General features: G+C 40.3%; 1 protein-coding gene across 1 annotated transcript in view; it reads left to right on the forward strand.

The window, feature by feature from the left end:
- LOC129376094 (chemokine-like protein TAFA-2) overlaps positions 1-24,662 on the forward strand; it is a 61,557-nt gene that overhangs the window by 19,512 nt on the left and 17,383 nt on the right. Inside the window, exon 2 of the mRNA XM_055055548.1 lies at positions 24,536-24,639. Within this exon, the coding sequence (XP_054911523.1) occupies positions 24,537-24,639 (103 nt within the window). The 5' untranslated portion in view covers position 24,536. The remainder of the gene's footprint in view (positions 1-24,535; positions 24,640-24,662) is intronic.

Below are 24,662 nucleotides of genomic sequence, written 5' to 3' on the forward strand. Positions count from 1 at the left end.
TGCTGTCTGATTTGTGATATTGTACGACAAACCTAAAAAGAAAATAAGTCGTGTGTTCTTCTCAAAGTGCAAAGATTTTGTCAACAAACATTAGCATCGTGCCACCATCCTCTGCTGTCTGCCGTTCCAGCTGTGAGAACTCATCTCCAGCAGAGTATTTGTTGCTGTGAAAAAGTTCGAGCTGACTTGTCATCACATTCTGAAAAATCTCCTGATATCAATGTGTGAAAACAAGTTTCGACACCTGGCACACTCCAAAGCTTTGCTTGAGAACAAGCAAGCCCTCACCTTTCTTACTGAAAAACCTTCTAGGGTACATTGAGTGATCATCCTCACCCAGTGAACCCTGCTACTCCGGAAGACCAGCTCAGACACTTCTTGAGGGACATAAAATTGGATACAAGTGTTGACTTTTTTTTTTTGAGAGTACAGGCAAAAAAAAAAAGTTTCAGACACACTGCGCTAACTATCAGGAAATATGCACCGTTTTGTCTATTTCCTGAAATTTCTTTTGCAGCTGTACGTGACGCTACAGTGGACTCATGACTGTTTGTGGTTCAGTAGTCATGGATTCACCTATTCGACAATTTGTCTGTGGAACGAAACTCCAAATTATTCATGGAAAATTCACCTCGCCAAGGATTTTTTTTTGAAGGCAGAATGCTACTTGGCTAGCTGGTGCTTGTAGAGCAACAAATCCTGATTGGCTGCAACCCAAACAACAGAGACATGGGATACTGTAGAAATGAGCTTCTGTGGCAAGACAGTTTTGACTCTGCTCATCAATGAAAACTACTTGGAAACAGGCAGTTTTTGATGTTTCAGACAGAGTCTCATGTATGTAAGCTATTTGCAGATAAATTGCTGTTCTATCTGAAAGTTCTACCTCGAGTGTTTTAATGTTAGTCTTGTTGCACTTTTAAGTTCAGTTCATTATTAAGCTTCACTATCAAAAATTAGAGCAGCTTATGATGACAGACAAATAACTTCATCTGTAAAATGTTGTTTTTCTTTTGCTTGCTAGCTCTGAGTACATTTAAAAAAAGTAACTTGCTAATAAATAAGTGCTCTGGCCTTCATCTAGAAATCAGACTTGGACCTTTGGACCAAAGCTTTGGCCTATGACGATCTAGCCATAGGCACATGCTTTTACATGTGCCTCAGCTTTACACTTAATAGATGAAACATAAAATATTGATTGAATAGCAGCCTCACAGTAACCCTTCTCTGACCTCAGGATAGTATTTTTAGCTTGAGTTCTAGAAGTTTTGTAACGATGTAATGCATGCCTTTATATTTGGTACATGTGTGGAGATTTAATTTCTCCAATATTTCATATTGACCCATACACACACATGCACATCTGCCCTCTAGTGTTTCACTTGGTGATAGATTATGTAATAACTTGGCAGAATGTAATAAATTGTGTCTTTACATGGCATGGAAATGCAATAAAGTCCACCCAGGCAATCAATTCTCAGATAACATAACATCCCAATATTACATTATCTGCTAATATATCTCAATGCGAGACGCAACATAATGTTAAATGATGATCCAATAATATTAAAAGCAATAATAAGGGTCAATACTGTTATGGCTCGTGTTATTAAACTCCCTCTTTTCTTACAGCTTGTCACTTTTTACGCCGAAGTATGATAATAGAGTCAGTCAGAGATGTGCTGCGGTCCAGAGTTAATTAGCACCATTAATCAATAATCAGTTTTTTACCAGAGCAGAGGAAATTTCATTTAAATTACTGACATAAATCATGCCTGTCTTTACGTCCCAAAACTTCTTGTGACAGTGAATACTTTCATCCAGTTAAACAGATGGAGAAAACTTCTTGCGTGAAAGTGAGGCGGTGCGAGAACTTGTTTTTAATTTTTCTCATTGAAAGACAACCAGAATAGTTTTTTCTCGAAATTCTACATCATGCACATCTATCGTGTCTTGCGATAGAATTCACTTCTTCAGTCACTAATTTGAATGTGTTTCACTTGGATTTTTTTGTGTGCAATAGATCAACTCAAAAGTTACAAAGCTATGAAGGATGGCAGGTTTTTTGGGGGGAGTGACAAAAAAAAAGTTTTTAATTTTTTTTTAGCATTCTGATATCTACATTAAATAAGACACAGAAGAAGGTGTTCTCGTCAAATGGTCACTCAGGTGTTTGTTGATTTTATTTTTTTGCAGTGCATGTCAGGCAGCAACAGGTTTGGTTTGGCTGTAAATACCCAAAAATAATTCATGTGTGTGATTATTAATAAAATTAGAGACTTAGTTCAAAATTACCAAGTTGGTGCACCACCTGATTATTAGAAAATAATAACCAAATAGTTTGCAGTTATTTTCTATAAATTCCTGCCTGATAATGCTTGGGTAATAAAATAAGTGAGTAATTTGGGGGATCTGCAGTTTAAAGATTCCTTTTGCAGAGTAAAGCAGAATTCATAATTTTTTGGAGTCTGGGGAAGCGTCACTTTCAGGAAAACTCATTGGTACTGACCCTTTATAGGCCTTTTTAAAACAACAATGAAAACCACAAAGCGTTTTGAAAGTTCTAATGAAGCTAAAGGGGTGGGAATACTTTTTGCTAGGTGTTGTACATGACCACCTGTGTGAATATTTGCAGACCCCTGCTCTCCCATGCTTCTCATTCCCTCCATTCAAATGACACAATTTCCCTCCTAATCTGGGATCTGAACCGCTCTGACTGCTTTAAATGAAGAATTTCATATATCTGCATTCATTCTCGTATATCACATTTTCCCTGACAAAAGGGCTCACCGTGTTCTTAATCACTTAAATCCACATGGAATCTGGCTCAGCCATCTTAGCCAGGGCTCCGGATCCATTAGTTCCTTCTCATTCCAGAGGGTGGGAGTGGGAGTAGAGGGGGGTGGAAACCGCCAACCTATTAGTTCTGCTATGCTCTGCTAGATTTCCATAACCTTCCATTTCAACGTTTTTCTGCCAGAAAATGGGAAAAGTTGCAGATTAATTCCAACTAATCCCCCGTTTTTTTTCCCTCTCTTGCCTTTAATTACTTGTTCCGGCCTTTGACACCCTGAATGGTCATCAGCATTAAGTTGACTTAGTGAGCAAAAACTCATATTGTTAAGAAAATGGCCTCGATGTCTCTGTTTGCGTCTTTGGCTTTCGGAGACTCTTTTGATTTTCTTCCCGTCTCTTTGTCTCCTGATTGAGTCGTTTTAATAGCACCAGATTCGTCTCTTGTCCAGTTTGATGAAGTCGCACTCCAGTAGAGAACCTATTTTCTCATTCCATGGGCCTTTTAGTTCAATTTAAATCTCGACTCCCATTCTAAACAGGATGAAGATTAGGCGAAACACGCCACTGACTCCGTTTGAGGGGAAGTTTCTTCCAGCGCAGCAGTCACGTCTTACCTTCAACCTCTATCTGTCTTGTTTAAACGTTAAAATATGGGGCGACCATGCGCTCGCTTTCTCCTTGAAAACGTCTAGTGATCAAGATGGGTACAAGTGAATGTGACCCCGGAGGCAGAGCAGCCTCTGTATGCTGCTAACGTTCAAATGACCCCATGGAAGCATTCTAAGCTTGGATTATGAACCTCACAAGGAGACTTTGCTAAAATAACTTGAACCGAATTGTTCCATGTCGTAAGAAAAAAACTTACACCTCCTTTCCTTTAACTGATTTATAAAATTACAATGATAAACCTTTACCCCAACTGTTTCCCCTCAGCCTCCCAGTCTGACTTTTTGGTATCTGCTGGTCTTTAAAAATCCCAGCCAACTCTGCGAGTTCTGCCTTCACTCTGGGATGCTACAAGGCTGACAAGGAGAAGTGAGAGATAAGAGGATGTGAGGAGCAGTTGATTAATGCCTCATGTCAGCGACGCTTGTCATCCAAGGTGCGTTCGTGACCGTCACCGTGTTGCAGACAGAGGACAAGTGTAAATACTACCAGAGCAGCAGAGGCTGGATGATATTGTGGTGTGATGTACTGGTTTTAGCTGCCACATGCAGTGATTGAATAATTCAATCTGAAGAGACTCAAGACACAGAAAAAAAGTGATTAGAAAAGTTTATTGACATGCATAAATTAAGTCTTTGGCTTTCGGGCCCCGGCTAAGGACATCGAGCTGTGATTGCAATAAGCTCGGATGAGCATTCCCAATGTTGATAGGAATGTCATCCCCCGGGACCCGATACTGGTGGTGGAGGTTGGTGAATGAAGTATGCCTGGAGAGCCAGGACAGTGGAAGTGGAGAAGGGGTGGAGGTGTGTTGAGCACAGCAGGGCAAGCAGAAGACAGCTTGGATGGACGTCCTTATGAACTGGGGCATGGTCGGTGATTGGCCGTGACATGGCTTGGTCCAGCGATGGTATGTCATCGTTGATTAGCGGGATGAGCCGATTAGATGATGCAGGTGGGGCTAAAGAGTCTTCCAGTTTGAATTTACGCTGAGGCTTCATAGTAAATAGAGAAAAGTCATTTTCAAATGATGACTTTCAATCTGTTTGTATGATTGAATTTAATTATTTTTTTGGGGGGGGGTTGTAATTTTCCTTGAGATACAAAAGAAACACATGCCCTCAAGGGCAAATTTGCCTCAAGACCAAAGTGACATTGAGAGCGACAGCGAAAAAGAGACTGAGAATTGAACAGCCCCAGAATTACTTCTTCACACACTTCCTGACACGGAAAAAGACGACTTTAGTAGTTTGACAGCGATCGATTACTCTTCCTGGTAGGTTACTGTACTGTTTTTTTAAGCATACGGTACATATCGGTGTTTTACAGGTACATATTTCATTAAAAGTTTAAGCAATCTTCCTGTGTAAATACCTCATTACAAAGTGAGCACCTGCAGTTTGTATTCAACCGTCTGGTTACGCTGCAGGCAAATTACCCACAGCACAGTCAAAGTCTGAACTCAAATCCAATTTGGGAGGACCTTAAACAGACCATTCACATTTAATTAGTACCACAAAGATGAAGGAAACTAGGTGTCAGATATCACTAAAGATTTATGGAAGTTGTTGCCACTCATGGTGTCACAGCTAGCTGGGTAATTACTTTTTCACATAGTCAGGGTGACTTGACCCTGACTCGTTAACAAAGTCATAAGAAAACTGGTTATTGTATTTCAATATTTTAAGATATATTGAAATTAGTTTTGTAATCTGAAGCATTTAACTGATGAATTAAAAAAAATCTGTGGGAGACAGGATTTATTTTTTGCTTCTGCTGTGTTTTTTCTTAATTTTTTTTACGTAAGGTCATTTTGCAAGGTCAACAATTTATCATTCATATTTAAACTCAAGGTTGAGTAATCACTCAACCTTTACATACATGAGTCAATCAGTCATCCTTCCATTTTCTGCAGCTGTTCAACAATACTGCTGCATAGCTTTTGACATTAACCTGGAAGTAGGAGAATGTAACTTTGTTGCTTTCTATCCAGTACAATGACTTTCTGGTTTTATTGGCTGCTTTTTTTTTTCTTTTTAAAAAATATATTTTTAATAGTCTGTCTCCAAACTATATAAAATAATTTTATGTCCAGATTGACATCTTAGTATATTTTTAGTATTTTAAATTACCACACAGCAGGATTTTATGAATCAATTTCAGAACTTTTTGGATTTTACTGATGTCTCACTTCATGGTTCACTTGTCTCACAGAGTATTTTTCAGTCGTTTGTTTGTTAAGACTGCTAGAAATGAATCTGACTGACGTTGGTGTTTTCATATCGCATTCGCCTCACTGCTAACATCTTCATTTTTACCTTAGCTTTTTGTCTTGGATTTCTAATAACCCAAACTCTCTCTCTCTCTCTCTCTCTTTTTTGCCTCTACGGCCTCAAATCTGCCGGGAAGGGATCAAATGTTCCTGAGTGATGATAATTGGCTAACAGACTTACTAGAGCTTGGAAGCTAATTAAAGAGTATCATAATCACCTGTCAGCTCCTCTGCTGTTGTCTGGGCGGCACAGAGACGTTTCATTAGCCGCCTAAAAATAGCTATCCCCCCTTCCCTTCCCCTTCCCTCTTCCTGTTGTGACACCTCACTCCTCACCTTTCCGTCTCATCAAAGCGCTGACAGCCGACGCTCCACGTGCTCCCTGACACTCAGCGGCTCGAGCTAATCCGAAGTGGGCCGGTTTGTTAGGGTTTCCGGTCACGCGGCCCGCACGAAGTGAACCGAGGCTGAGTTCGCTTAGTCTGTCACAAAAGAAGACATTTACAGTCAGCCAGACACCAACGGGGAAGAAGAATGGCTTTTGCTAGTGCTCACCAAACGTCATTCCTTCTTCACACACTTTCAAATCCTCTCAGCTGAATTCACGCTGACCCTGAACTATTAGCTTTAGCAGCTGCGGCGGTGACGCCTGTTATTGGCGCGCGCCTCTAAGAGGTTTGTTTTGGAGGCGTTTTATATTTTCTCCTCAATATTTAAACTCAATTATAGGCGCATTAATATTTCGCGGGGATAAACCCAACGTGTCAGCGGCACCTGTAGGTGTTTTATAGGGGATGAAAAGTAAGGGAGAGGAGAAGAGGGGGGCTATCCGCACAGGTGCGCCACTCAAGCGTCGGCTGTTTGCTCAGTAATGATGATAAATGGAGCCTAACGTGTTCCTTCTCTCCTCTCAAGCTCGCCACAGAATCAGAGATTCATCCGGAATTTATCTGTGTATTGTGAAGCCACTTCAAAACACAACACAACTAATCTCATCAGGATTTCATTAGTTCCCACAAATGCACCTTTCTTGGAAAAAAACCTAAAAAATGTTAGGCGCACAAGCAAGAGATACCGTAACTCGAACTGCAACTTTATTACATTTGAAGCAATATCACCATCTGTCTGGTGCACAACACTCAACCTGAGGCAGTTTATTTGACAATAAGTAGGGTGTAACGACACACCCAGCTCGCAAAACGAGACAATGCAGTAATGAGATGGTGAAGAAAAACATTGTGATTGGTCCCAGTCCCAAAGAAAATATTTTCTAAAGCACATAACAGCTTTCAAAGCTGCTTCATATTATCTTATATGCAACATCAAGAGTTCCCCACAGTATTGTGTTGTCTCCCTTTCTATTCACCACCGTCGCTGCGGACGTGTAGGCCTGTTCCAGACCATGTCATTTGCAAATGGCACTGCTATGGTGAGGTGTGTGGAGGACGGCACGTTGATGGATAGTTTTGTTGCGAGGTGGAACTGGTGGTCAGTTCTTTAGTTTGGGCAGTAAAAAAACATCTTTGCTCCCAATCTCCAGATGTGGAGCAGGTTCTATCCTCAGTTTTAGATTGGTCTGGAGGCCGCAGTGGACCATGAACACTGACGTATTTTACAAAAAGGCCATAAGCAAAGTATTTCCTATACAAGCTCAGCCGATTGCTCTTCATGTTCTATCAGTTATTACTATCTAGATCTGTCTTCAGTGCAGCACACTTCTTCAAATTTAACAAAATTGGTGTCAAACCTTTGTTCTACACTTGTGCAGTATTTTCTTTTTTTGCTGTCGCTGCTTTTCCCTTGGAGATATTAATTAAAGATTTAAAGGTCCACCAAGCCTGCCACATTATCCAAATCTAACAACATTGGTGTCAAGCAGCTGTGCAGTAAAAAATTGAGTTTGTGTCGCTATCACTTTAAAGATATTAAGATTCTAGAGTTCATCAGAGGTCAGGGAGTGATTGACATCTGAACATTTTTTTTAGTAATATCTTTAAAATGACGCAGCAAAAACACAAATTTTTACTGTACAAACATCGAAACACTGTACAAACAAACTGTCTGATTTGAAGACGGTTGAGGGGCAACATGACTGTTCAACAGACTGACGAAGGCTGAGTGAGTTGAGGAGATCAAGCTGGCTCCACTGGAAGAACTGGTGAGGAACAGAATGCTGTTGATCCTGACAGCAACTGAAAAGTAGCTGTGGAGCAGACTTCACTCTGACTGGTAATATTGCTGCACTCCCAACCATTCCAGCTGGAATTAAGAATGCAATTTCCCAAATAGAGAAGCCCTACTGTCTTGTTAGTTATTTATAGCTGGGGTCTCACATCAGGTTCTGGAAACCAGAAAGTACAGAAATAAGCAAACGCGCAATGATTAATAATTTATGTAGTCGAGATGGTTATCAACTGTCAAAGCCTTACCTTATGGTCCACTCAAACAGTTTGCTGAAAAAAAAAAAAAAAAACCCAGGACAGCTCATGCTTTATACTTTGGCACGCTGGCAGCTCTCTCTGCTGGGAACTTGCTGCTTTAAGCAAAACCTGATGTCCACATATGTCTCAGTGGAGGCATAAAACACTGAAGACGATGTTCTCACTCTATTTTCTACTTTGCCTCCTAAAATATCATGCTAGAACAATGGGATCAGGTGATACATCACTTTCCTACTTTGAGGAGAAAATATTGTACTCACGGTCATGAAATCTAAGAAATTCAATACATTTAAAATATGCATATCATGAATATGATATATACTACTGGCAAAAATTCACCCTCAAGCTATTTATGTTTGGTCCTAAACTCTCCTGAGAGAAAACAAACAGATTTGAGATCAAAAACTATTGTTTAGCTAAAAATATTTCAAGTGAAGATATTACTGCCTTTTGACCAAGCGTACAAACTGAGCATTATAAAACGGCAGTTTAGACGTCCTTGTCTGGGATACGTTTTTGTTATTGATCCACTCCATTTCACACTGTATTTGCTGCCTCTCAGAAATTTTTGTGAATTTAATAATGTCTCAGAGGATTCGTATGTGAGTGACCTACAGGTGTGCTTTCAGTTTAATCCTAATCCAACTGAGCGTGTCAAACTCAGACTGAATTTTTGAAATCAAAGACTGGACTGATGGACACAGACGTTGCTGTCCGTTGCTATAGTGGTTAACACTGTTGCTTCCCTTATTGCACTAATTCCTCTTATACTTACTGCTAGGGTTCATTTTTACACTGTACTGTCCAACAAACCAATCCCTATGAGTAATCTGTTTATTTTTCTTGAACATTCAAACCATGCAAAATAAATAAATAAACTACAATTCAACTTTCGTTGGCTAGCAGGGATATTTAGCATACGACTCACTGGAGATTCGCAGCAAACAGATAGAGTGATTAAATCACAAAAAATGAATTTCTTTAGATTTGGGCAGACAGACGGGAAAACAGACACCTGGTGTTATTCTTCTTTGTTGGTTGTTTTTTTTCCACCCGCTGTATCTTCAAGGTGCTTTACATGCACTTACTGCCTCCTTGTGGCGAAAAGTAGTATCACAGACTAAGATTTAAAGTGGTGCAGAGTCAATTTCTGTTCTCCATCCATCCATTTTCTAACTTGTCTCTAGTGGAGTCGGGAGGTGCTGGTGCCTCTCCAGCAAATGTTTGGCTGAGAAACTTGTTCACCCTGGACAGGACGCCAGTGTGATGCAGGGCAACACAGAGACAGACCGGACAAACAACCATGCACACACACTCTCACATCTAGGGGGAATTTAGAGAGACCAGTTAACCTGACAGTCATGTTTTTGGACTGTGGGAGGAAGCTGGAGTACCCGGAGAGAACCCATAGGGAGAACATGCAAACTCCATGCAGTAAGACCCAGGGCTGGGAATGGAACCCAGGACCTTTTCGCTGCAAGGCAACAGGGCTACCAACCAGTCCCAATTTCTGTTCTGGACGACAAAAGATTTTGACTCTACAAACAGCAAAAGTTATCAAAACTCAAACGTTTTTTTCACTTTTGAAATTTGTAATTTCAGATATTAATCTCAAAATTTCAGGTTTTTTTTTGTCGGAATTGTACGTTTTTTTCCATACCTTCAATGACCCTAATATGCAGTGGTAGGTTCTTGAATCAGAGGTACTGAATATATTTCTAAGTTTAACAATATACAATTTTGTAAAATATTGTTAAATGTTATGTTATGGTAGAAATTCAACACCATGAAGCTAAGGTTTAAAGTTACACATTATTCCTACATAGTCCCGTTCCATCACTGCAGTTTAAAATGCTCTGTTCTCCAATGTGTCACAAACGTGTTTATTTTTACCAAAATGTTTAGTCTACACTCATCGATAATTCATAAAGCCTCAGCTGGGAGAGCAATTTAAAAGAGGCAAACAACAGCCGTCTGCGCTATGAGATCATTGCATGAAAAAAGAGGCAAACTGTGATGTTTTAGAAAGCACCTTCCTGCAGAGGATACCTCGCAATATTTGATGAAGCGACAGACTGAAATAGCTTCCCTGGATCATGACAGTGATGCCTAGACAGTTTGATCAAAGCAAAAATAAGGTTGAGACCGTTTGGCTGCTGCGGTTTTGACGAGTGCTGCCTCTCAGATAGCACCTGAATGTGTCGTTGCGGAAGGTCGTTCTGGTGGCCAACTCTCTGAAAGGGCATTAGTGTCAGTATCAGGTGACAGGCCTGGTGTTTGTGCAGCCCGGTCCTCGACTTTGGTGAAATCTAAAATCAAGCTCTGGTCACAGCTGGAGGTGTCCCAATCAGTTCCTCTCTTTTTATGTGACCCGGAGATTACGTTTTGTCATCAGTTTGGCCAGTAGAAAGCTGTGAGGTGTCCCCTTTTTTCTAGGGTTGATTGGAGGACACGGTACCTTGCAAGAGTTTCTACACCCGATTTTGCGTTCTTCTACTTTCCCTCAAATTACAACCAGAAACACCGATGGATTTACCTGGGATTTTATGTGAGAACACAAAGCATTCATAATCATAAAGTGGAACGGCTTTCAAAATTGGTTGGACAGAGAGAATTAACATGTGTTTTCACATTTTATCACAGATTCTCCATTGGTCTAAACGTTTGACTCAAATTTGTCCTCAACCTACAAATATTTGTAGGTTGTATTTCTTTAAAAATAAATATTTTGATTTACTTTTTCTTGAAAAACTCAATCATTTGCAGACATTTACTCCATAAAATGCTTGAAGGTTTAGTTTTATGGTGGTCCCATTGGATCCATGGTTTCCTCCAACTGCAAGGAGTCGACCCACTTCTGGCACCAGTGTGCAGGAACTCTAGACCAGGATGATTGGATTACAATCTTTGGCTTTTCTTCAGAAGCAGAGTGTTTGATGTCAGTCCCACCTTTTCTGTGGGATTAAAGTCCAGAGATTGAGCTGGCCACTCCAGAATGTTAATCTCGTCAGTCTGAAACCAAGATGCTGTCCTGTTGGAGTTCCCCCCCCAGGGCATTACCTCTCTATTGTAAGAAAACAGAAACAACTAAGGGTTTAGGTTTTTAAGCAGCCTCAGTGGGAGGACAACTGGATCATTTCACCTTAAAGTTGAAGTTGTCCAAAGTCTTTGTTGATTTTGAGTGCAGTGTTATGAACTCAAAACATGTTTGGACTTTTAGTGTTTATGTTTTGATCATTTCCTTCTAGTTTATTTTCTCGTTTCTTGCCATCCTAGTTTATACCTCCTATCATTTCAGTTTGTCTCGTTGTTTCCATTTTTCATTTGTTTCTTTAGATTACTATTTCTTTTTGTTTATTGTTTATGTCAATTTCAAGTTTTTTTTCCTATGTTCCCTTGGTTTTATCTTCTATTCTGCTCCCCTTACCATCTGGTAAGTCATTTCCTTCTTCGCCTCTGTCGGCTTCCTTCTCCAGCTGCAGCCACTCACCTATAATTAGCTCTTCTTCCCTCAGTACTTAAGCTCCTTTCTCTCCTTTTACATTTGCTGAATCCTTTCCGTTTGATCCATGGTTTGCGGTATCAGTTTATCCTTATGTTCTTCTGCCATCCTGTGTCTCCATTTGTCTTTGTAAGTTTTTAGTTTTGTCATTAAAGAGACTTTTTTCAATGTGAACTTTCCCAGTGCTTTAGCTCAACCCTTGACTTTTGTAAAAATAAACATTCAGCCAAGAGGTCAAAAGCTGAAACTCCACTGGGTGAAGTGTTCCCATCAAGCTGCAATGTGGAGATATATCATGTAGATATATATAAATTAAAAACTACAACATTTTTTAAGCATATGAGTTGTGTTATTTTAGGAATTGAAGATAAGGAAAAAAAAGTTGAATTCTCCAGCACTTATCCGGTATTTTGGAAAACACCTAAAATAAAATTCCAGGTAAATTTCCAATTTTCAGAGTCAAAACTGTAACCAGCATCATCTGCTGCCCTAAATGTGGGTCAACTGTTGGCCTTCAGAGAATAAATGACCTCCTGAATTTATGTCAAGTGAAAGTATTATTTCAGCTAGGAAGTGACTGATCTGCTTATCGATATTGGACTTCTGTTACTTTGATCACATCTGCTAGTTCTGTTGATTTCACCAGACTCCCAGCAGGAACGATGAGGAAAGCCTGAAAAGTCAACTTAAGTGTTGCCGTCTCCTCTGCAGGCTGCTGGGTAATAACTTGATTAGCACGTCGTCGTGATAACGTGCAAAATCAGGCCCCTCTTTTACAGACTTAAGTTCATACATCAACGTCAGCGTGGCTCTGACAGCTGTCTTGTCTTGTTTATGAAGCGAATGGAGCGGGATTGGTGGCAGATGCCTTGCAGGCCGCATGACAAAGAGTGGGCAAACTCCCTTGTTTGGCTTGACAGGGTTGAGAGCTCCCCTCCTCAGCTGTCAGGAGGGAACATCTGTGTTCTGGCAAATGAGCGATGTTTGTTCTGCGGCGGGAGCAATCGGCCACCCGCAGCCGTCCGCGGTGACAGCCTCTGTCATGGTCCAGGGATGGAGCGGGGGGGGACAGAGACGGAGGAGAGGAACAGGAGGGGGTGTAATCCCTGTATCCAATCCGGCTGAGGAAAAAGAAACGCTCAGCGTTTTATAATTTAGGATGTAGCTCCTTTTCTGGCCCGGAAATCTCTGATTCTGTGGATTACACACTTGCAGTATGCAGCTCTGCCTTTAAAGGGATTATTGCCGAGATAATGAAACACTTTAAGTTGACGCTTACAGTGAAAATACTATATTTGTGTTGATACTTAAGACCTCTAAGGCTCTGAAAAAGAAAACAAGCTTCACAGTGCAAAGCCAATTGCAGGGGAGAGATTTTACATTTATCTTTTAAATAAAGAAAGTATCACATTGTTTACAAAAGAGCAGAGTGTAAAAAGTGTTGACTCCCTGAATGGTGAACCTGGTGGGCAGAGGACCGTTCAAGTTTCCTGCAGTGATTTCCATTCAGTCTGATGCTTCGACTGACCCTTGTTATCAAACAGTGCATTAAACTCACTTAGTTATTCAATTTAGTTAAAAAGTCTCTGTCTAAGGAAAATCAGCAGATTGAGTTGAGCCATTGACTTGCAGCATTTCCTCCTCCTGAACCAGCAGGGGGCGACAGTGGGCAACTATGTCGTTGACTTTGACCTTAACAGGAAGATTTTCCCGCTAAAAGGAAAATCTCGTGCTGAGCCTGACTCAGTACAAGCGGCCGACTTCCAGGACTGACTGGGGCTTTGAGAAGACAGAGCAGAGACATAAAAACACAGCTGATGAAGGATTTATTTCTATGTTCATGGAAAGTAAAAGGTTAATAGGTAGAAGGATTAGTTGATGGCAGCATTGTCTCAGCTGATGAAGGTACCAATGCGTTCCCACACATGCGCAGTGGGTTTCAGAAGATGTCTGTCTCATCATCAGTAATAGAATTACGCTGCAGAAATAATAAGAAGTCGCTAAAGGTGACAGCTAATTCAGCTTCGCTTTCACAGACGGTTTGGAAGACGTCTAACTTTTTTCGTCACTTAGAAAAGAAGCTCAAAGAAAGGCGAGCTCCGTTAACGCGATGTTAGCAGAGCTCGCTGTGCAGAGACATAAGCTTTTGTGATCAAAAATAAGCCACTCACTGCGCTGAATTATTGTGGAGGTATTGACTAACGTGCCGCTTATATGGGACAAATCTGTGTCCAAAAGTCTGCAATGTAGTGATGAGACATTCACAAACGATAAGAAGAAAGGACTGGAACAGGGAGCAGATTTTTTATTTTTTAGTAATAATTTCTGTCATTATAATATCAAAAACACACAATTGCACCGTGAAGTGATTTGTTTTCACAATAATATATATTTGATAATGTATGTAGAAATTATTATTTTATTGATACAAAGAAAAAAAAATGAATTGCTCTTGGGGACCCCCGGTGGCCGCGGTCGATACGCACGCTTCGCGATAACGAGCGACCGTGCAGAGAGCATCCACATGTCCAAAGCTCAGGTCAGAAGTTAAGTCAGGGACAAAATGTCTCAAAAAAGACTTATTCTTCAGGGAGGGAGAAAAGAGGAAGGATAGAAAAAAGCCAAGAAACAGTTAGTTTTAATGTGCCTTGGTAATGTAATGTAAAATATTCCTAAAGATCCGAGTAGAATATGAGCTTGAACGGTCCAGTTCATCGGTCAAACATTTCTGCTCGCGTCTTTGTGTGAAACTGAGTTTGAACTTTAAATGAGTCGATTCTCATGCTTGGCTCTGTATATTTCTGAGGTATTTTAAAATGCCGTGTTTGATAACGTTTGATAACAATAATTAAAACTGTTTGATGTTGTCGAGCAAATTGTTTTTATGTCAGGCTACAAAGCTGCTATATCGATGAGCTGCTCTATGCTGTAGTTGGTAATATGTTGTTTTCTGCTTGTAATATTGGTTCATTTATTTCAGCTCTAATTATTTATCATCTAGGTGCTTTTATGGGAATGTGAATCTTTCAGAGTAATTTGATAAGCAACCTGGATCATATTTCACATTTTATTGTGTCACGTCGCGCGGGGTGCTGGTCTTGGCGTCTCGACGTCCCTTGGTCTTGGACCATAAAAGTCTTGGTCTTGTCTCGGTCTCGGTACACTCTGGTCTTGGTCTTGGGTTAGGTGGTTTTGACTACAACACTGGAAATGACTTCTTAATCTTGTTTATACACAGCTGTTCAACAAGAAAGTCAACGTCAGTCCGTACTCTCGCTTCTGCAATCTACTCATGAACTTCCTGATCAAATTGTTAGCAATTCAATAAAAACTTTTTTTGATCTTGATTCTTGTCTTCATGTCCTTGAAGGTGAAATAAAATGAAGACAGCTGGAAGAAGAATTGATGAAGAATTACTTGATACTGGTCCATATCTCTCTTATGGCTCAGCCATTTTTCATCAGAATGTTGAAACCGACTATCATTGATGTAATTGGGTCATCTGACTATTTTGCACAGAACTCTGTGTGATGTGTCGTGTGATTGCTCAGACGTTTGTCCACACGTCGACAGTCTGGCTTCGGATGAACTGTAGGCTTTAGTCGGTCTGCTCTCACACCGCAGTCACCTCACAGTGACGTTTGCGGCACATTATTATTGCAGGGCTGAAAAGAACTACTTATTCTTTCAGACTTCCTTCCTTAAGTTGATAAAACAGAAGCTAGATGTCACTGGCTGCAGGCAGTTTCCACCTCAAGGTCTCAAACATGCTCTGAAATATTCTTAGCAGGAAAAATGACAAGATCGCCTCCAGCCAAAACGCTTACTGAGCTTCCTGACCAGCAGAGAATGATAATGAAAGACACATAAAACTAAATAAATTCTTCATAAACACTGCATTTTAAAAATCACAGCATCCTGTGTGAAATAGTTTCTGCTCATGGTAATATGATGGAGGTCATTCAAGTGTAATTTCCCTGAAAGGTCCGATATGGCTTGTGGCAAATTGTAATCCAGACAATTACACTTCCCTAAAAGACCAGATTATCAGTAATAAATGATGGTGATGTTGACACATAATAAATGCTCTCCTTGGCCTTCACTAACGTTCTCTGCAGCCTTCCCTACACCTCCTACAAGCTGGACTCTAGTCAGGTGTTGTGCATAAGCAATTTTATTTACAGAAAACAGCATTTGGTGATTGGTGCGTGAATTTACATCATTGGATGAGCAAACATGGCGTCACAAACTCCTCCAACAGCATCTCAATCACAATAAGACCTTAGTTGTTGGTGAGACGGCGAGCTGGAAATTGATTATTTCTTGGTCAAACTTTGAGGTCCAAACCTATCAATCGTGGCAGAAAAATACAAAAATTTGAAAAATAATAATAAAAAAGGTTTGATGGCTTCACAGTTATGTATTACTTTATGTTTGTCGACGGTAAAATCCCAGACTTTTGAGGGAGAACAACAAAAGCCAACTATGACGTTGTGGCTGTCCCACAGGATCATCTGGAGGAATATTCAACACAGTTACTCTGTAACACAGCCTGAGAAAATCTGAATCTCTTCTTGGCAACAGAACTGGATTACTGGGTGTGCTAGATCTACAGTTTGTGCATTTTGCCAGAAGATGATTAATTTTGTTTTGGCTTGTGCGTCTGAATGATTCAGAGCCTTTTTTTGTCAGCCAAAACTCAAAACAATTGCTTTTCTTTTTCAGATTTTTACTTTTAATTAGAGCATAGGGATTCAGTTCTTGACCTAGATCATGGTGAGGGCGGCACCTGTCATTTTTCACTTTTATTTTTCTCCGCGAAGCTGCTTTCTGGTTTCCACCATTTCTACATGGACCCGGCACAGATTCCAAGAAATTTCATTCGTTCTGACAAAACTCAGCCTTCCTCCCGCCATCAAACCTCAGCAACAGCGTTCAAGCACTCAAGCTGGTTGGAAAATAAAGTCCGGGGTTCATGTGAACTGTGAACTAGAGCATCTTTTATTCATCTCAGAGCCTTGGATGTTAGAGACGCTCAGCTTGAATTACCGATTGCCTCGTGATTGAGCTGCTCTGACGAACAGTCAGATTGCAGCTTTCCCTCCGGCTCCCCCTCTGTTTCTGCGTCACAGAAATCTTTCAGGATCTGAAGGCATCACACCTGTTATTTTATGTTTAGCTCTTTCTGGTTTTCTTTCAGACGTGGAACTAAACCGTCTTTTATTTTAATATGTGAGGAGGAATAAAAGGGCCAAAGGCAATGCCACATCTGCCCTTTCGCACACATCCACAGTATTTACTCCCTTTCAAATTTCTTTAGTTGTTGCTTTTTTTGTCAATCAGAAATTACTATCAGACAAAACTAATCTCAGTCAAAACTGCATTTTAAAAAAATGTTTTCTCAATCTCTCACTCTCCGGACCTGTTCACGTAGAAACACAGTTAAAGGTTCTGCCGTTTAGGCCGAGCGTCCACACAGATGCTTGAGTATCATTATGATTTGTCCAGCATATTTTGTGAGTTTCAGCATCTAAGCCACTGAAAGTGTCCATATGGTGCACATCAAGTGCAGTTAGAGACCATCCAACTGGGAAAACGTATCACTGGCATGCAAACTGCGAATCCATGTCATCTCCAGAGTAAAGAGAGCGACCAAGCTGTCCTTTGCATTTGAGATATGACAGCATGACACAAATGGCTCAAAAGAAAACAAAGCGACAATTTTAGAGTGTCTGGAAAGACGCGTTGGTTTGGTTTGTGAATGTGGAACTGAACTCTAATGTGGACCAAGGAAGCAAACTCTGGTCTGCCTACAGAGTCTTGGTTCACTTGAAGTGAAGTCTGGATATGTGAATGCCAAAAGCAGGAAGCTAACTATGCAAGCATATGTTTGAACCGAGCCCAGCAGGGAGAAATCTTACAATCTATCCATAACAATGCATGTTTTCACATAACCCTTCCAGCAGAGCACACCAAATGAACTTCCTCCGAGAGGAACATGGATGTCAATGTTCAATACCAAGGTCAATATCTGTTGCCCCCGAGATGCCGGCGTCCACGACAGCTTAAAGTGATCAACTGCGGTTATCAGGCGACTTGTACTTTGGCCTTTGCTGAAATCAGTAGAATGATTTTTGAAAATTTAGATGGATGAGGCTGGAAATGAATCCATAGATTTTCACTTCAGGTATCAATAACTCATTAGCAAAATCGTATTAAACAGCAGCTCGACATTTATTTACCTCTCGGAATTATCAACTTGAAAACACTTTGACCTTCTTTGTGAGTCTGTCACATTATTTATTTATTTTGCGACACTTACTAGTTGCAAAAACCAACTTTTGTCGATACCAACCACATTCAAATGAATTTTATTTGGAGTTTCGTGAAAGTCTAACACAAAGTAACTGTAGAAGGAGAAATGACCGAACGGAGAGATTACGTGAAACGTAATATTCAATTCTTACCAAAAATTCCAAATTAGATGACAAACATACTGTCTGTCACTGGTCATTTTAAGAACACTATGTTCAGCTCACCAATGAATAAATGTAAAGGAAAAGAAAAGCGGCCCGACATCGCAGAGAGCAGGTGAGGAACAAATTCCCTTGTGTTCCTCCTTCTTTGCAAAACAACGATTGCTATTAATAGGCCAAGGTCGATGGAGTCCTTCACTCGCTAATGAAAAGTACGGTGGCTCTGCGCAATCCCATCAAAGTAGAAAAATAAGTGACACAAATGGGACAACAATGAGAACAGAGGTCAGCATCTGCTTAAAGCCCTTCGTTTTGTTAAAGCGCTCGCTGAATCTGACACGCTTTGCAGACGATGGCTCTGAAACGATGGCTCTGAAACGATGGCTCTGAAACGATGGCTCTGAAACGGCACCTGCTTTTAGTCGGACGCGCTTTCTATTTGTACGCTGCCGGAAATGCTGAAGATGCGGAACGTGTTGGGATTTCTCTGATCAGGAAGGGGTTATCTTGAACAGCATGAGGTCATGTCAAAAGCAAAACTCTCAACTTCTCCACCGAATTAAATGACTGATTTAGAAAGAGGGCTGCCGGTATACAAAAAAATGGAAATAAGAAACACTCGTTCTTAGTGAAGTTGGAACCAATTAGCTACACGTAGCTAAAAACACACACGTTTTTTTTTCTTTTTCTTGAACTCGATAAATAAATTGGGAAATAAATATAGAAGTTCTTAAATGTCAAAAGTAACTGCAAAATGTTTTATTTGTCCGAGGCACGAAACAAAAAACAATTAAAGCAAGAAACAGTAAAACAATAAAAGCTCACTGGCACCAAATTAGTTCTTAAAATGAATAAATAAATGAAAGACAGAGACATTGTGGTACATGAAATACACATTTATAATCATAGTTAGGCCTATTATGAGAATTTATCCCAGTTATTATTGCGATAAATTTTCAATGTCATTATATTGATGACAATAACATTAACATTATTTATTGATCTTTGACAGTTCACCCTCTCAGTTAAGTGGTCACCTTTTGTAGTGAGCATTTAACTGGAGGATACTTTGAATTTCCAAAATAAAAGCCAACCTCCAAAAATAATAAAACATAAATAAAGTGGATTATGAAACAAAATTGTCCTTCAAAAGAAATCAGAAGTATTCATTTATAATAAAATTAATTGATTAGTTGCATGATAGGCTTAAGAGCAAAAAGGAGCACTTCTACTTTTAAACAGGCCTACATGTTGGTCAAAGTCCATTTGCTATGTTTCCCTCTTGTCACCTGGCCTGAATCAAAATAATACATATTCCATTATTTTAGGAAGGTGAATGTTTGTGGAAACATACCAAACATTACGTCTTCAGCTCACTCATCTGATTTTCATTCCTGGTTTCACCTCTGAGTTATTACTGGATGTGATAACAGCTGAGGTTCATCAGCAGCACAGCTAACAGCGCCTTGGCGAGCCCTTCCTGCCAGCTGCAGAGGAAAAAGTGGGTCATAACTGGAAATGTTTTGATATATTGTTTTGTCTCAATGTCAGAACAGGTGAGAAAATATATTGGACAGCATATCAAGTTTAGGGGTCATATATACGTGTTATTTCTCCACCAGAAGCAATAAAGTGGATGTGGACTCCCAGCAGCGCTGCGCCTCCCCGCTAAACTTCCCTAATCGATATTTTGATTTTTTTATTTTATTTTTTTCAGAAAAAACCACAATGGGAACAGGACCTGCCAATAGATTCATTTTATATCATTTCATGAAACTGTTTAGCACTTCGCCCGCTGAAGCCAAGAAGAACCTGAACGTTGTTTTCTTCCGTTTTAAGCTAATTTACCCACCAACACCACGGGGCCAGAGGACAGCCAACCCGACTCGGTGAACCGGAGCAGGCGATTCGTAGAGAATACTAAAGCGATTTGGGCGATCTGATTTGAAATGGTTGTTTACACGACTAGTGAAAAGTCCTCAGGTGGAGCAGGAACTCTGCCTCCTGGCAGCCACAGAAGCACCGTGACAGTCGGGGGGATAATTACACTTTTCATTTATACTTGGGTTTATTAGTGTTTGTTTCTGCTCGCCTCCTTACTTACTTCACCGTGCATTTCATGTTTCCTGCTTATGGCAGTCATCTGCATATCATTATGTGTTTATCTGAAGGCTCTGTTCTGTGCATGCATACATTACACACAGAGACGATGTTCTCAGACTGAAATGATAATGAGAAAATTTCCAGCTAAAGTTTTGACTTTGTTTCTCCCCAAAAGCTAATTTGAGTCCTCCGTCATGTGATGCATTAAATGAGCGACGAAACACCAAGTTCAGCTCGAATGAAATAACAGAAGGATGTCAGAAAGCAGATTTTGTTTTATTCTTCCTTTGATGTCCATATTTCACAGGATATTCTGAACATATTCACAATAATCACTTTGTGTTGTATTGTGTTTTATTTAGCCATAGATAGCTGGAAATGCGATACTAATAAACTTGACTTGACCTTTACTGCCATCTAAAATCCAGGATTTGACTACGCCACACAAGGTTATTTTATTTTTGTTGAAACAATTGGATTTGGACCAGGCGGTGTGTGTTGGGTCTTGTTTGCTGCTGTTTCACTCAATAGAAAGAACTGCCCCAAAATGATGAGTCTTTCCTTGACCAATTTCAACTATTTTTACATAACAATACAACAAGAGAAGAAGAACTACCAAAGCTGCTGCCATTGTTGTTTCATTGAAAATAAACACCGTCGCTTGGCTTGACGAGCCACAAAAATCAAAATGTTTCACTTTATTGTAGAGGAGGAAGATGCAGAACCTTTTGTCAGACTGCAGGGGGAGATCAGATTTTTTTTTGTTCAATCACAGAGAGAAGTTTTTCACACTTTTTCATGAAGGTGCTCGTTGGAGGCTTTTGAAACTGAACTTTAACTTTTAAACAATTGTTGGATTTTCACAGTCAACTCATTAGTGAACGTTTAATCAACTAGCAAATGTTACTTGATTAAAAAGATATTTATGCTATGAAATGAAGCTCATTGATTTTTGATTATGAGAATTGGTTAAATGTTGCAAAAGTGCAACAAACAGAAATAATCTCTTAAAACATTCTCACTGCACTGTAAGAGCAACATATACAGACACACACACACACACACACACACACACACACACACACACACACACACACACACACACACACACACACGCACACACACATACACACACACACACACACACACACACACCCCCACACACACCCCACACAAACACACACACACACACACACACACAGCACATTTAAACAGTGTTCAAAATGTCAAATGAACTCTGGCTGGATCCTATAATGTTTCCCACCCAGATAAGAATGTGCGGTGTGTCTCTGAGGTTGATACAAACCACCCAGTCAAGGTTAAAAAATAAAACGGCCTTAAAGTGTAACAAATACCAGGTGACGACACGGTGCTTTCAGGGACCATGAGATGTCATTTACAGAGCAACGCTTGCAGACCGCAGTCAACAAATGACGCTGCATGGCGCTCTGCCGTGCACTCAGTCACCGCTGACTGTTTTTTTTTTCTTCTTCCTCTTCTTCTTCTCCTTCTTCATACACTTACTGCTGTGAATTACATAGAAATGTCAGCCGGTCACCATCTCCGCCCTGCCTCCATTTCAGTGAGCAAACGCCACCTATAAATCTGTTCCCATGAACATTAGGAGACAGCAGGCAGATAATAGGTTTATAGCTTGAAGGCCACTTGAGAAAATACACACGCCGTACCATTACATGGCTATCACCCCACAGCCGGGTCTATTTCCTTCCACGTATCTCTCCAGTTACCTTGTGTTCACTGGGAAGCCACAAAAATATTTCTGCTTTGCTGTATGATGTGAGAAAACAAAATCATTAATTAAAGTAAGAACAAAACTTTGGTATTGTCTACCTTGTTGTTCTCGAAGTCTGAGTTGTGACGTCATTCACCGTATCGCTCTGCCAACCTGCAGAATTTCACCCTTTCATTCACGGTTTTTGTGACAGTTTTCTGGTCTTCTTCTCATAAGAAGTTTCTAAAAATTAAAATGTCACCCCTTACTGTATATCAGGTATTTATGTACCAATATTTTATACATTTCCCTATACTTTTGACAGCTTGAAAAGCTTCTTCGCTTCAGTTAAAGCTCCCACAATCCTCCACAATCACTGTCACATGATCAAACATATACCATGGTTAGTATTTGTTTTCTTCCCTCTGCTTTCAGAGACATGAACTGCAAAAAGCTGGAAATCAAGACTGACTGTTGGTATTGGCCCAGTTTTGCTTATTGGACCGATACAATTTGCTAAAAAAAAGACCAACTATATGATATGTGAAAATGACTAGCATTGGCTGATACACATGTTAAATAATGACTTAGACTGCCTAATACCAATGTGTTAAAAAATGACTAATGTCAGACAATACCTTATGCTAAAACAATTTTAGCATAAGGTCTTTAATGCAGCAGAGGGACAAAGTCGCTTCTTTACATGTTGACAGTAACATTTACTTTTACGTATATTTTCTCTCCCCTGCTGTGGAGAGAAAGTCATATAATCCAGGAAACATCTTACAAGTTTATTATTCATGACGATAATTTTCTTACAAGTGAGTTTTAAAGACTGGACCAACAGGAAGGTGGTAATTAAACTCATCCTTCAACCTCACGCTCCTGACAGCCGTCAGTCTCTAATTGCAGAGCACACTGAAACGTCTCTGTCTCGCTTTTTTCCCTCCCGCTCAGAATTCCTCTGCGATTCTGTTGGGCACAACAAAACCTTCACAAAAGGTCATGTTTGCCCGGCGAAAATAAACTTAATTACACAAATAATCTGAGATCCCTGATGAGGTTCAGCTGATCTATATGTCAGCGCAGCCGGCGGATGAGAGGCGCGAGGCGGCAAATGAGGCAGAAACGCAGCTTGTAACGCGACACGCGTCCGCCATGCAACATGGCGCTTGTTCCGGTAATCACCGGGCCGCTCCTGCATCCTCGTTTGAAACTCGATCGGGGCCTGTCAGTGATAACGGCCCGCGCCAGATGGTTTCACTCGGCGCGGCCTCGGCTTCATGCACACTTCATTAGGGAGAGGGAACGCGGCGGGAAGAGGCGTGATGTTCACCATCACGCCCATCACTCCTTCTATTAGCAAAGGCCGGGAGGAAAGAGGCGTAAGCTGCAGATGCACAGGGTGTCATGAGTGTTGGTAAAAGTGCAGGGAAAAAGGACTGCAGGCGTTTGTCTCCTCTGTTTTCTGTCACCCCTAAATGTGTCAAATCAAACTTAAATATCACACAAAGATAACCCCAGTAAATGGACGAGTCAGTTCCTACTACTGCAAGAAACACAAAATGTGACCAAACATTTTTGGTCTAGTTTCAAGTGCAAAAGTTAAAAGTAACTTTTCTGCTAAATAAAAAGATTGTTTTATGTCAATAATTCCTTATTATTGATGAAAAGGTATTTTTTCCATAGGCAGCAGATTATTTCACTTATAAAATGGGAAAATATCCTTTTCATCAAAATAAAAGTTTTATTGACTCTTTATTGTCTAGACTTGTCCAAGTCTAGACAAGCATTTCTTGCTGAAAAGTCACTTACAGGTTAGTTTTGTCTTATTTCAAGTTTATAAATATATTTGAACTACAAACTAGACCATAACTACTTGGTAAGACTTTGTGTGTTTGCAGTGAAAAGATGATTCTATGAGGTGGGAAAAAAAACAGCCAAACCAAATAAAACCTGGCTGACGATCCACATTTTCAGTTCCGTTTCAGCAACAATCATATGGTCAGAAAGTTGGGATTTGATGTTACTTCTGTAGGACTCTGGGTTTTTGGGTTTGATTTTGCTTTTCATCTTATTTATTTATCATTAATTATGTTTTAGTTCCCTTCAGTTTAAGCCCTTCTAGACCATTTTACTTTTATTATTTGAGGTTATATTGTGCTTAGAATTGTCTTGTTTTTGCTTTCCGTATTTTCAGTCCTAAGTGTTTCAGTCACCCTAGGTTCTGTCATTCCTACATGTCTGAGTCTATGTTTACCTTCCTTTAGTGCTTCCAGTTATTTCTTTGTTTAGTTCTTCTGTTGTGCTTCAAAGTTTTTCTCATCTTGTTACTTTAGGTTGAGTTCTGTTATGTCTGCATCCATGACCATCTTCCTTTAGCCATCCTAGTTAGGTTGTTTAGTAGTTCTCTGTGCAGCGCCACCACAGGCGAGGGGGAGGAACAGCTTTTCAAAGCGTTTCAGTTAACCCTAACCCTGGCTTGGTTAACCTGGTGAACATTTTGTCGGCTGATCTGAACTTCCCTTTCTCTCCTCTCTGTCCCAGGATGAGTGAGCGGTGCATGCAGATCAGAAGCAAAGGGGCTCTTCTTGTCATGGTGCTCGTGGTCGGAGTCCTGGAGCTGTCCAAGTCGACAGAAGGGGCGACAGGTGAGCCCCGCAGACACAAAGGC

Source organism: Poeciliopsis prolifica, unplaced genomic scaffold, assembly GCF_027474105.1.
Source record: "Poeciliopsis prolifica strain line A6 unplaced genomic scaffold, Auburn_PproV2 SCAFFOLD042, whole genome shotgun sequence".
NCBI classification, from domain to species: Eukaryota; Metazoa; Chordata; class Actinopteri; order Cyprinodontiformes; family Poeciliidae; genus Poeciliopsis; species Poeciliopsis prolifica.